Source organism: Nicotiana tomentosiformis, chromosome 8, assembly GCF_000390325.3.
Source record: "Nicotiana tomentosiformis chromosome 8, ASM39032v3, whole genome shotgun sequence".
In the NCBI taxonomy this organism is placed as follows: domain Eukaryota; kingdom Viridiplantae; phylum Streptophyta; class Magnoliopsida; order Solanales; family Solanaceae; genus Nicotiana; species Nicotiana tomentosiformis.
In genome coordinates this window covers 108086213-108100965 of record NC_090819.1, presented here as the reverse complement: position 1 = coordinate 108100965, position 14753 = coordinate 108086213, and the positions used below count along the sequence as shown (strand labels likewise).

Sequence of the window (14753 nt, the reverse complement as noted above, 5' to 3'; positions counted from 1 at the left end):
TTTAAAGAGACAACAAGTTTGACCCCATTATGAAGTCTCGCAGTGAATTTTAAGGGCCTAATCATAAACATGATCAGAAAGCCTGTCTCTCATAAGGCCCATATAGTAAAGCCCTCAAACTGTTTTCTTACATATAAAAATGGGATTTTTACATTTCTATACACTATTTGAAACTTTATTATCCTCTCTACTCAAGTTTCAATTTAATTACATAAGCATATACAATTTACTGATTATATACACTTTAGGAATTAAATGAGTATCCCTTTATATTAGGAATTGAATAAGAAATCAATTATTTTCCATCCTTATTCTCTCTCTCTCTCTCTCTCTCTCTCTCTCTCTCTCTCTCTCTCTCTCTCTCTCTCTCTCTCTCTCCCGTCTCTCAATCTCTCATTCTCTGTTCTTTCCCCAAATTTTCTTCCTCTGATGTCCTCTATTTTTTATCCTTCCATGTTGTATATATTTTTAATGGAATTCATCAATGGATTTCAATCATTTTACTATAGAGTTTTAACTTAGCAATTTCGTTTCATGTTGCACAATTGATGTTCAAATTGAAATTATCAATTAATAAATTTTGAAGGTGTTTGACTATCCACCATTGACAGCCATTAAAAAGCTTTGAAACTTTGAATTCGAATTTGGGTTTTCAAAAATCATTATTTGTTTGGATTGGGTATTGTTACAAATAATTGGATATTGTTTGGAGTTTATATCTCAATTTTGAGGGTGTTTGGTGAAGATTAGGCTTGATTTTGGCTGAATTTCAGATTAAAACTTGAAGAAGAAGAAGAAGAAGAAGAAGAAGAAGAAGAAGAAGAAGAAGAAGAAGAAGAAGAAGAAGAAGAAGAACACGTGACATACAATATACCTACGAAATTGTAGTAACGTTGTAGTATAACTGTATGTAAATTGTATTCTGTTGTAGTTATATATATATTTTTATTTGAATGTTGTATGAAAGTTGAAAAATAGTTGTATAATATATGAATCATTGAATAAAATTTTTATTTAAATTATCAATACAATCTTTTTACATAAAATTATTGATATGTATCAAAATTGTATTAAAAAAGAAAGTTTCGATTAGAATTTTAGAGAGGAAGAAACACACACCACATACAAAATATATACAAATTAGATACAAAATATACAAAAAGACATATTGTATGAAAATTATATTTAATTTGTATGATGTTGTAGATGTATTTTAACTGCATAAAAATAATGTATAAAAGTTGTAGATAAGTTGTAAATAAGTGTATACTATATAATTAGTTGTATGAAATATTTTTTTAGCATGTATGTTGTTGTAGATATATCAATTTGTATTAAATTTGTATGAAATGTGTTTTAAATTTGTATGCTGTTATACCATCAAATTGTATAATATTAATTGTAAGTACGATGTATCCACTTTAGTGCTGATTTAAATAGGTTTCGTTAATTTGTCATATATTAGTGTACTGGGTAAGTTAACCAATCAAGTGAAGCATAATACTTTACTAGCCCCGCACGATAGTTATTAACTTCGTAAAATCTCTGGACAAATTTTGATACATATCAACAACTTTATATAAAAAGATTGTATTGATAACTTAAATACAAATTTTATCTATGATTCATACGTTATACAATTATTTTTCAACTTTCATACAACATTCAAATATATATATATATATATATATAACTACAACAGAATACAATTTACATACAATTATACTATAAGTTTACTACAATATTGTATGTCATGTCGTCGTCGTCTTCTTCTTCTTCTTCTTCTTCCAATCTGAAATTCAGCCAAAATCAAGTCTAATCTTCACCAAACACCCTCAAAATTGAGATATAAACTCCAAACAATATTCTCAATTATTTGCAATAACACCCAATTCAAACAAATAATGGTTTGTGAAAACCCAAGTTCGAATTCAAAGCTTTTTAATGGCTGTCAATGGTGGAGAGTCAAACACCTGAATACTAAAAACTCTTTACTGCTCATCGTCGAGGAGAATTTTCATCCAACTCATTTCATCCAACTTTAGACAGTAGTATAATGCTTCAACAAAGCCATTCAATGGAAAAGCCAATCACCTTCAAAGAGTTCAATACTAAATTTAATATGTGATTGGTTCAGGTAATTTGTAACCAAAGTTTATCGTCCCGAGGATCATAACCTACTTGATGTTCAAGCCAATCTTGTCAATCACTCAAGCTATTCTAACAACTCAGCACGATCTAAGATTGTATACTTCAGGCCTATACTTTTCCGATGATGGGAGCTGCTATTGCCACCATCAGATAATCAGATGTGGTTAACACCATTGTTCCCTTCAGTTATGCCTTTTTTCAAGCAAAGAATCCCCTAATTTAAGGCACTAATAATGGACTGGAAACCTTTTAAGGTGGAATGTATATAATTTGTAAGTAATCTTTGTTTAGGACGGGTAATATATAAAATTAGGACAATTTTAGTAAATAAATTTCAAATATTGTATAGGAAGGAAAAAATTCCTATAAAAATCAATCAATTCTCTACGAGGAACTGGAGTTGCAAAGAATTACTTAGGCAATCTCATCAAATGTAATTCCTTCTTCTTTGTTTACTGTGTTCCACCAAACTAGTAATTCTGATACGCGACATGAATATAATTAATAAATTTTTAATTTAAAATTTACACTGTTAAAAATATAATAAATTTAACAATAAAAACTTAAAGATTGAACCTAAGAAATCAATTTCTGAATTGAATGGGTTGGACAACAGGATAATACGTAACAGCAAGTATTTCCTATCGAGAATGTGAGTTTGAGGAGGTGATGGCTAGCTATATATCATGAAAGATCTTTGAGGAAGGTCAAGTAGGAGGTTTTTAAGATTCTTACCATGAAGTTTAATTTTAAAATAATTAAATTCACATAGTTATTTTATCACGAGTTTATTCTTTTACAAGGATTAAAATACATTTCAATTTTTCTTTTTATTAATGATAGATAATTACTTACAAATAGATTATATTGTATTTTAAAATTAAGGGATGGGCCAAATGTGGGGAAGGTAGTATAATTGTGGCACAATCACATGGTCCTTAACTCAAAAAGTTGTCGCCAAGCTACTTATTTATTTCAATTTTTATGAGCAAATTAAAATTGAAATTAGGATAAAATTGGAAGTTACGTAGCATGTGGATGTTAGCATGCACATGCACATGCATGGCTGCCCAAGGACCCAAAACTCTTACGAAATTGAAAGAAAAGTCCCATGAAAATATGATGTCCTACGCAGAGGCGGAGCTAGGGATTTACGTGTGTGGGTTCTAAATTTTAAAATAAAATATTACTTATCGAACCCCCATCTTTTCCAGCAAACCCACAATCTTTACCGTTAAACCAAGACCCCTTTTGTTACTGGGTTCGGCAGTATATATTTATATAGATTTAGTAAATATTTCAATACAAATACATAGTTCCGGAAAAAGTTACTGGGTTCGCCCGAACCCGCACCCACTACTGTAGCTCCGCCCATGGTCGTACGTATAGGTTGAGACATGCCATTTACATATCCATAATTTCAAATCCGTAGCATTAAAAAATAAATAAACTTCCGAAATTATAGAATATTCTTCACACAATTAGTGTTGAACTTGTTTTTTTGGTAATTAGTGTTGGATTTTATATTTCTCTAATACCTTCTACATGTATTATCTTGGTTCTTGAATTTATACAAGGTTAATTCCGTTGTTCATGCAAAAATTATTAATGATAGTGTTACACGTAAATTACAAACACGACCTTCTCTATCTCCTATCCCAAACCCCACCCTACCTCACATGCAAATTTTTCCAAAAGAAAAATAAGCAAAGGGAGATTGTTTTCTTAAAAGTGGAAGGAGTTTTCTTATACGATGCAAGTCTCACATAGAAAACAGGGAGAAAGAGTTATAATTGCATTATTTTTCTTGAGAGAGTTGGCCACCAACTTTTCATTTCCCTCCTAAACAAAGGCAAAACTTTTTGGATTTTTGCATGAGTCACCTCCCTATTTTAGATCCGAAACTACCAAATGAAATATTTTAATAATAAAATAATGCATCCCCATTATTGCTAACGTTGAAAGATGGAAAAAATAGTAAAGATTATTGTAGTATATGGATGGAGAGGAAGTGGGGACGACTGTTACTAAATGAGAGTAATAATCAATTTAGTACGAAAAGATATAAAAAGTCGTTATAATTGTAAGAATTTGCATGAGATTCTATTCGGGATAATTGGCTACATAATCATTGGCTTTGACCACTTTTTTGTATCCTCTGACGATTATCTATTCTCACATTTCATTCACTTCTGGACATGCTTCTGTGTGTTAGTATATGAGGGCCTCCAGGCATGAAATCTAGAAAAATTCTTAGTATCACCACTCCCAAATTTCAACACGACGAGAATCCAAGATTTGAGCAGACTGTTTAATAAGTGCTCTATTATACTTTTAATTTTAAGGGTTTCAAATAAAATATAATTATTTTCAACATACATACATATATATATATATATAAATATAGTAAAATTGTTTGCCATGGTTAACGGAGTCTAGTGACCCTCTACTCCAAATATAGGTCCGGCTCTGCATCTGTTACACTTTACATTTTCTTTTATTTACTTCTGTTCATTCTTAAAAAAATTAATACATGATTTCAAAGGGACTCATGTATGAAATGTGGAAGATGCATGAGAATTCAGTGTTATTTATACTGGATGGACTTTTTTATAAGTTAACTATTTTTACAAAATTAGACATGTGTGAATATTAGGTTTTCATTTTAACTGAAATCATGTGATCAGTTTCAAAAACGAATGGCCATTAAAGTGGCTATTTTTGTAAATCAACAGAGAATTCGCCCTTATTTCTACTGGGTTTAAAGCCACCAGTCGGCCCTACTTTATTAGAACGAGCTCTTGTTAGTTTAGTACTACCTTCAATTCCAAATATTAGTAATTAATTTGAATTTTGTTTCAAAAATATTTGATATTTAAATCTATAAAAAGCTTTTATTACCTTTTTGTTTTCAAATCTACACTTACTGCTCTAATAAGTAGACTCTAAATTAAGCAAGACCTTTAGGAAAATATAAAGAGTAATTTAGAAAAATACTCTAGTGATTAAGTTTAAGGTTGTGATGAATATCTTTTTTTTTTTTAAAGTATGCAAAAATCTTAAGAGAAAAATAATACGGACAATAAATAGTGGAGTATTATATATCGTAAGTCTAGGAACCTCAAAGCGTATTTATCGTTATTTATATTCTTTCTATTTTTAAGTTCGGCCTAAAAATCAATAAAATCAAATTTGGCAAGTTACTTAAGTTCGTTCATTTTAATTGGATTAGAATATTTTCTAGAGATATGTGAAGTTGGTTGGCAGATGAAACTTAATGTCCCTATCTTCACGGCCATAGGACATAAAATTCAAACAAATAATGATGGTAAACTCACTAACATGCCCATGATTTTGATCATATTGCTTTACTTTACTGAAAGGATGAAAAAAAGAGAGAGTAAAAACAACATGATGAGAATAAAGCAACTTTTAGAAAATTTGATGATTGTTGTGTGGGGAGCAAAATCAATGTCTTTCCTTAGAGGGTGAACAATCAGCAAAGTCTCCCTAAGGAATGAAGAGATGGAACATAAAAAATACTACCTAGATAAAAGGAATGCACAAGAATAATATTTACGGAAGATGGTGTGTTAGTAATGATGAAATTAGTTACGATGAAAATATTTTTATCTAATTTTTAGTTTGATGTATTAAAAATAATATGTATTGAATTATTTTTTTTTTAAAAAAAAAATATTTGTTTACAAAAATACACTCCAAAAATATTGTAAAGGATTTGAAAAAGGTTTTGAAAGGACAATTATATCTTTATACATGCTTTTTCATGTATTAAAAATTATGATATTACTAGCGTCATCGTTTGATGTATATAAGAATAGTATTTAATAAGACGTACAACTAATACATATATTAGTTATATACATAGGTTAAAAAATACTACCAAAGAAGGGATTAAGAATACCAAAGCTAACACATATATTATTTTTCCTAATAGATCCAACCAAATGACCTCATATATGCTAGTAAAATGGCAAAAAGTATATTACTAAAAGTTGCAGTAGAATGCTCATATAAATCAGCACTCAAAGCCAGGTAAATTATGTAGCAAGTAGAATAAAATGTAGAAAAGTAGTTCGTTAGTTGTAACTTAAAATATGCTAAAGAAACTAACCCAAAAATAATTGCTGCTATAAGATAGTAAAAATAAACGTTTAATATGTAGTATATGCAATAATTGTTAGGGTCTTGGGAATTTGAGGCGGAGAGCGTGATGACGTGATGTACATCAAAAAAGGGAAGAAAAGAAAGTTAAAGCTTTTATCTAGACTTCTCTTATAATTTGTGACTGCAAGAGCTAATTTATATAATGAAAAAGAAATTAAGAAGTTAAAACTTAAAAGGATATTATATATCCAAGCTTTTCTGGAGATATATAAAAATTGAGACTATGAAGAGTTGTGGCTCTTTAGTCCTAATAAAAGTGAAAACGACATTGTATAGCCGCTAGAGTCGAAAAAATATATATAATTTGTATATATTTTGTATATATACATTATGTATGTTATATATAAAAATTATATAAATTTTATACACTTTTTCGGCTACCCAATGTAAATAATTTTTGGCGCGGGCTAAAAGTGATATAATACCCCATTTTATTATCATTTGGAGCATCCCAGTTACATTCCAATCCCTAAAATGCATTTTTTTATTTCTTACTCCTTTTATTTTAATTTAGATGAGTTAGTTTGACTCGTCACGAAATTTAAGAGAAAAGAGTAAGACTTTTAAAACTTGTGGTATTAAAAACTTAAGGGTTAAGCTTTGTAGGGCCATAATATTCGTGTGGTTATAAAAGTTTCTCACTAAGGGTAAAATAAAATGTTTAAAGTTGAATTATTTCAAATTATAGAAATGTGTCATTCTTTTTAAGCGAACTAATAAGAAAAGTGTCATCTAAATTGAAACGGATGGAGTATTTATTAAAATAAGGGTATGGTTGAGTTATTTCTTGTTTAATTTTGCTTCTTTTTTGGAAGCAAAATAAATCTCGATTTTTGAAAGGATGAAAGAAAACAGAAAAAAGATAGAAAGATTATGCATCTTCAGTTATCAAGAACTACTAGATCAACCCTTTTCATTTTGGGGGTTACAGTGGATATATATGTACTATTCGAGCTCTTTTCTGCTTGATTCAAATGTTAGCAAATTTGAAAAAAAGGATTTTAGAGTGTCTAGCATTGAGTAAGGAGGGGTTAATTTCACTGGTGGTCATTAAACTATTTTTCAATTTTACTAAAGTCATTTAACTATTTTTTGTCAAGTAACTAAACTTTATCATTGTCACTTAAAAGTTATTTTGCCTCAAACCCCTACCATAAATATGACATGGCATTAAATTTTATGATAAAAATCCAAAAATAAATGCCACATAAGAATTTTAGATTCATTTATCCTTTAACACTACTAGAAAACCGGTAAAAATCAATCAAAAATACCAACCAACTTTGGTCGGTAATGGCCAATAACAGTCCAAAACGCGCTCATTTACGCGTGGACGGTATTTTAGGGGTCGAAAAGGTATACCGACTAAAGTTGGTCGGAAATTTCAGACCAACTTTAGTCGGTCAATTAAATTAAAAAAAATAATATTTCAAAAAACAAAACCGACCAAAACCGACCAACTTTTTTATTATGTAATCAAAAGATTCACCATCTGGGAATCGAATCGGAGTCTGTACTGTGGCAGGATACTATTCTACCACTAGACCATTGGTGCATTTTGTTTTAAGACTGTCTTTTATTTGATTTATACTCTTTAATTATATTTTCGCACGAAAATAACCGACCAAAGTTGGTCGATTTTATTAAAAAATAAAATTATCGACCAAAGTTGGTCGGTTTTTTAAAATGACCGGCCGAATTAACCGACCAACTTTGGTAGGTTTTTTTAATATTAATTTTTATTTATTTTAATTGAAAAATCGACCAAAGTTGGTCGGTTTCTTGAAAAATAAATTTCGCGGGACTCAAAAATAATTTCCCGCATTTTGGTGCCAAAGAAAACTGACCAAAGTTGGTCGGTTTCGTAAAAAAAAAATTAAAAAATAAAATATTTTGAAACACCGACCAACTTTGGTCGATTTTTTGGCCGATTTTTTGACGGGTTTTGCCTAATTTCTAGTAGTGTAATGTGATTTGACCCATAATCCAAATGAGTTTCGATAAAAAAAAAAATATTAAGTTTCACATTAGTTTAAAATGATTATCCTATACTATAAAGTTTTACCTTTTCTGTTACATAATGCACATTCATAATTATTCTATACTAAAATAATTTATACTAGAAAATTCTTATTTTGTTTGTATGTCTCATCCGAGTCATTTTATAACTCTACTGAAGCTAAAATACTATTGTATACAATAGTATTTTAAAATGACTTGGATGGGGCATACAAACAAAATAAGAATTTTCTAACATAGATTATTTTTGTATAGAATAATTATGAATGACTCGGATGAGGCATACAAACAAAATAAGAATTTTCTAACATATTAGTTTGGATACAATAGTATTTTTGCTTTAGCATAGTTATAAAATGACTCGGATGGGGCATACAAACAAAATAAGAATTTTCTAGCATAGATTATTTTAGTATAAAATAATTATGAATGTGCATTATGTAACAGAAAAGGCAAAACTTTGTAGTATATGATAAATATTTTAAACTAATGTGGAACTTAATATTTTTTTTTTATCGAAACTTGTTGGGACCAAACACACTCACGCAAGTATACGTGGTCGTCAAGTAATAGAGTAGTGAATAGAGTATCGTTCCCACGAGGACTTATGATTAACTTTTGACTAATTCAAACTCAAATAGCTTATCGATTCAAGCGATTTCTTATAAAATAGATAATTGTCTAATTTACTACCTAAAGACTATCAAGTAATGGAATACCAAAAATCAACACAACACTTAAATAGTTTTAAATAACAATCAATGGGAGATAATATTTCAGGGTCACGGGTTATTTAACAATCATGTTGCATCCTTAGCTTAAAATAACTAATTGCTTTATCTAGATTGTTGGTTCACAGGGTTGATATTACTCATAAGAATCTGTCGAGCCCTTACTTGCCTATTCAAGCTAACTTAATACCTATATGTCTATGGAATTAAACTTAACAAGAACGCATTTACAATTCCTGTATTGCAACCGAGCAAGGCAATTAGGTATATGTCTATCCCGATTGCGAATCCTTTCCCCTATGCCCGGGTTTAAGAACTTGCTCTATTTAATTCTATATGCAATCTAGAGTTCCCACTTTCGAGTTCAACTCTAGATTCGTAGATAGTATTTCACTGTTAGCTACTCAGCAAAATAACTAAAAACAGAATTAAATAAACAACCCAATATGATAAAATCAACTTCGTCAAATTAAACTTCAAACATCAACATTCATGTATACCCATGACCCTAGAACAATAGGGTTCTTAGCCACTCATATTCAGGCAATCATCAAAAATTCACAAGAGTGCATAAGAATCAATAAAAGAAAGAGAGAATAGGAACTCAAGACGAATTCCGTGATTTTAGAACTTTGTTGTGGCTTTTTCCCCTTCTCCAATATGTTCCATGACCTAAAGGAGGCGTTTTTGGCTTATATATTGCGTACAAAAGTCGTGGGCCAAAGCTCTCCTATTCCTAGTCCAAATCGGCTTCAGGGATTGATGCTAAGGTGGATGCGACGCATCCAGCCTCGTCCTCCATTTCTCAGCTTCACATGCGAGGGTGGATGCGACGCATCCACCTCGTCCTCTATTTCTCAGCTTTGCATGCGAGGGTGGATGCGACGCATCCAACCCTTGTTCCTCCATCTCAGCTTTGCCCAGGTGCGGATGCTATGGGCCGACTTCACTGCTAAGGGCGCACGAAATCTGATCTTTTTCTAGATTGGATGCGACGCATCCAATCTCTCTTCCTCTACCTAGAGCACCTTTTCTTCATATTTTTGCACTCCAAACACCCTAATTCACCACACACAACTCATTTAGTCATAAAACCAATAATTAAACCATGTTGGGCATTTTAAAGATCCAATAATATCAAGAAGCGGTTAAAATATGGGTAAAGTAACATCAATACATATCGAAATATGCCAAACATCAAAACTCATTTGGATTATGGGTCAAATCACATTAAAGGATAAATAGATCTAAAATGGGTATGACCCATATTAGCTTATGTGGTATTTATTTTTGGATTTTTATCATAAAATTTAATGTCATGTCATATTTATGGTAGGGGTTTGAGGCAAAATAACTTTTAAGTGACAATGATAAAGTTTAGTTACTTTTAAGTGACAAAAAATAGTTAAATAATTTTAGTGAAATTGAAAGATAGCTCAATGACTATCAGTGAAATTAACCTGTCAGGAAGGTCTCTTTAATGTCTTTTCTAATCGGGGTTATTTCAAAAAAAAAAATTAATTGTAAGGGTAAAAAAGGAGGGAACAAGCATACTTGGAGATAATAGTACAACAAAGAGGTGTATGTTTTGTTTGGGTAGAATGAATCACTCCAAAAAAGAATTGATTGATTCTCTTTGAATTGATTGGACTATAGGTGCGATGGTTTATTTCAGAGGCGAGGTCATTAGCTCAATATACCAGGTCCTTTAGCGACTTGGATGGGCTGTTCAATTTTTATTTTTATTTGCCTCTAGATGAAAGTGTTTTTCTCTTCTTTCTTTCACCTTTTCACCAATGATTGGCGGTATGAATTTTCAAATGAAAATGACAGTGAAAATGAAAACCTATGAAAAGGATTGAGCTGTTTTAGAATTCCCATGGTTTACCATAAGAGGCATAAAACCATATAAAAGAAAAAGTATTTAATCTATCATGACCATTCAACTCTAACACTATAAAAATAAATTCTTTATCTTTTTTGGGGCAATCATCTCAATGAAACTTCTGAAAAATAGAAACTCACCAGCAATTTTTCATATTAGAGAGGGTTAAAGATATATATGGTGGAAAAAGAATGAAATAGTGAGTAGAAGATGCAAAAATTTCTTCAAAATATAAAGAGACAAAACAAAAAATAAAAAGATGAGAAAAGTCAGACTAATAAATGGCAATTCGTTGTCATTTTCACTTTAGCAGCAGCAATCCCACTGCATATCTATGTTTTTCATGCTCAATCTCCCCATTATTCGAAAAAGGATTCACTCTCCATTCTCGAACAAAATCCAGTATAATCTCACTAGTGGGGTATGGAAAGGGTAGTATGTACGCAGACCTTACCTCTACCTTGGGGTAAAGAGACTGTTTCCGATAGATCCTCGGCTCCATCCCTCCAAGAACTCTCCACTTTGCTCTTGGGATGATTCGAACTCACAACCTATTAGTTGAAAGTGGAGGGTACTCGACACATATTTATCTAACTCTCCATTCTCCAACGTGAAATATTTTGGCTACTTTTTTTTTGCTTTTTACTTTTTTGTGTAGAAATAAAGGCCAAGAGTAGTGCTCTTAAAATACATGAATATAAGAAAATGTGAATGCCCCAACTCAAACTATATAAAGTTACTCTTCCTAGCTACTGCACAAAGCGCCCTTCGACTGTTCGAAAAAAATAAAATAGAATGAAACAGATCTTCAATCTTTTTGTTTTCTGCTTCTGAAACCAAAAAAAAATGTATAGTTTTGGTAATTAAAATATTATAACAAAAAGGGTATAAGCATATTCAACAAAAATAAAATGGCATAGATTAAAAGAATAAAAGAAAGACATTCTTGTCTTTTTATAAGAGAGAGGGTGGTTGGAGGGGGGGGGGAGATGGGGGAGGGGAGACTTTGATCTAGTTGAAAAAGTTTAGTGGGGTGGGGATATGGATATCTATGATTTCTATATCCAAGTTAAGGTGGGTCTGTTATTCTCATTCCAGAGAATTAATCGGATACTAATTTAAGTAATATTTAAAGCATCTAAAAGTGAAAAAAAACTAGAAATTTAAAGCAAAATGAAATATTAAATTATTTTTTAAAATATGAAAATAAGAAAAGGGAGATAAAGGGATTAAAAAAAAAGAGTTGCCAAACTGCCAATTTCTACAAGCAGTAGTGCGATCATAGCGACGTGAAAAAATGTATTTGCCCCATAAATGCACCAATAAATAAAAACATTGGAGGTATTATTTTTTTTACATAATATTAGGACTTAAGCATAAGTAATAAACAAGTATGTTGCTCAAGATGCAAAAACCAAAACTTAAGAAAAAAAAATTAATTATTCACTTTTATACTGTGTGTCTGTTGCTCGAGATGCAAAATCAATTAACCAGGTGCTGTTGATTCTTTCAGATATAGAAAGAAAGAGTGAAAAAAGGGTAACTCATTAGCAGTTAATTAATTAACTCATTTTCGAAAACAATTACGGAGTATCATTTAATTAAAACCTTAAAATATTGCCATTTAAGATTACTTTCTTGTTAGCTGAATGTAATATATATAAAGTGGCAAAAGATTACGCCAAAATAAATCAATCCGCATATCTATTTTATGTAACTTGAGCAAAAAAGTCTTCTCTTCACATGTATGCAAAAGGCTAGGCGAATGTTCCGTTTGTTTACGTAATAATCATCCGTAATTTACGGTCCCATACCAAAGACTCTTCTGCTAGCTAGTTTTATATTCTCTTTTACTTCTCTAGTGTTAACCGTAGAGATGCTAGATTTTAAACTTATGGATTCGATATTATAATTCTTTTAAATTATTGGGTTCTAAATTAATATTTATATATAATTAAGTAATTTTTAAAAGATAAATACAAGATTTGAACCAAAGTTACTAGATTCGGCCGAACCCGTAATATGAGTGTTAATGGGCATTGCACCAAAGGACAGTTCGGTGCATGAAATATTCAGCATTTATGTAGAGTTCGAAGAAGGATCGCACCGAGGTGTGATGTAGACAGCTTACCCGCATGAGTGATTGATTCCACGGCACAAAACCGTAACCTATAGGCTATACAAAGACAACTGTACCGTTGTTTCAAGTTCTTCTTCAATGGCATTACACCAAAAATTAATAAATAATGAATATGGTATATATATTAGAAATAATAATTCTTTTCACAACAATGGTAGCAGTAAACATACTACACTGTACATACATCATCTTCTAACTAATAGATAGTTCTCTTAGAACAAGAATTCTAGGAACCAAAAGATAGAAAAAATAATAAGTCCTAATTTCTACTAATGGTACATACTATGTTTTTTAAAAGAAGGAAACAACTTTGGACAACTCGTGCACAAAACATTTCGCGTAGAATTGGGGTAAGGGTCGCCCGGAAGGTGTTAATGCAAACATTAGTAATCGTTTTCACGGCTCGAACCCTTAAACCATAGGTCAAACAGAAATAACTTTACCGCTGCTCTAAGGCTCCCCTAGAAAGAAACAACTCAGAGACTGGGCAGTTAAAATTAGCAAAATGGTAAGACAATTACTGATGAGAAGGAACTACTGAGCAAAGTTCAATGGAGCCATAATCAAGTAATTCTTCAATCATTTGTTCAATGTGGTCTTCTTCAAGTGTATTAATAAACTGTGGTGTGTGCTCTACAGCTTCAACTTTCATCACTTCCCAATTAACCCCTGCTGCTGCTTCTTGTTGCTGTGCTAAAAATGTTGGCTTTGACATTAACATTTGTGGTTTTGTTTCATAGGCAACATGATTTCCAACATTGGCTACTGCTGTCTGAGCATATGAAGTTTGAATTTTTCGAGGTGGTTGGTGGTGTTGTTCTTGTGCTGAGTTTTTGGCCATTTGAAGTGAAGCCATGTAACATTTATGTAATTTGGCTGTTAAAGTTGCTGAAAGAAGTTTTGAGGAAGATGTTTGCGGCATGTTTGGGTTGTAAGGGAAATTAGTTCTTGCCCTTGGACCACACATTAATCTTGCTGCTTCATCATATGCTCTTGCCGCATCTTCTGCTGTCTCAAATGTCCCTAACCAAATTCTTGTTTTCCTGCAAAACATAACAAAAAAACAGAGCATTGTTTAGCCTAAAAAAACAGAGCACTTCAACAACTTTAAATTACGGAATATATATTTGAATAATTGGTACATACAGTAATGGATGACGGATTTCAGATACCCAAGAACCCCAATGTCTTTGGCGAACACCTCTGTATCGTTGTTGTGGTCTGGCCATTGATGAATGCTAATGCAAGCTGAAGTTGTCCTTTACGTGTTTGTGAAAATGCCTGAATGAGAAAAAAAGGAAAACTTGGAAATGATTTCGGGATTGTGAGGGAGGGAGAATGTGGAGGGGATTGAGGGGGTTTTGTAGTTGCATTTTCTTGAGAGAAACATGCAGTGAAAGTGCTGCTGCTTTTTTTTCTTAGGCCTTCTGGTCTGGCAACCAAATTAAACTAATGGACCCCACAAAAACTTGAGGAATAGAGCTTCTTTGGTTTTTTCTTTATCTCATTAGTAGTTACCAGTTGGCTTATTGGAACTGACATAATTCATAAATCAACTAATATGTGAAAGAAATAATTTTTTAGTCAAAAAGTGACCAAATTCAGCCCCTCATCACTAAACAATAACTTTTGTTGCACA

General features: G+C 31.5%; 1 protein-coding gene across 1 annotated transcript; it reads right to left on the bottom strand.

Annotated features, from left to right (window-relative positions):
- Positions 1-13214: 13214 nt before the first annotated feature.
- Positions 13215-14521, bottom strand: LOC104111193 (ethylene-responsive transcription factor ERF003-like). The gene is made up of 2 exons (XM_009620837.4): positions 14261-14521; positions 13215-14157 (listed from the first exon to the last, which is right to left on the bottom strand). Exons 1-2 carry the CDS (start codon positions 14341-14343, stop codon positions 13632-13634), a joined length of 609 nt encoding a protein of 202 aa, XP_009619132.1. The 5' UTR covers positions 14344-14521; the 3' UTR covers positions 13215-13631.
- Between the last annotated feature and the right edge of the window lie 232 nt (positions 14522-14753).

Bases quoted from the DNA above. Each gene is read 5' to 3' on its own strand.
- LOC104111193 (XM_009620837.4), bottom strand. From the start codon at position 14,343: ATGGCCAGACCACAACAACGATACAGAGGTGTTCGCCAAAGACATTGG. The intron at 14,158-14,260 runs GTATGTACCAAT...TATGTTTTGCAG, and splicing joins GAAATCCGTCATCCATTACT to GAAAACAAGAATTTGGTTAG.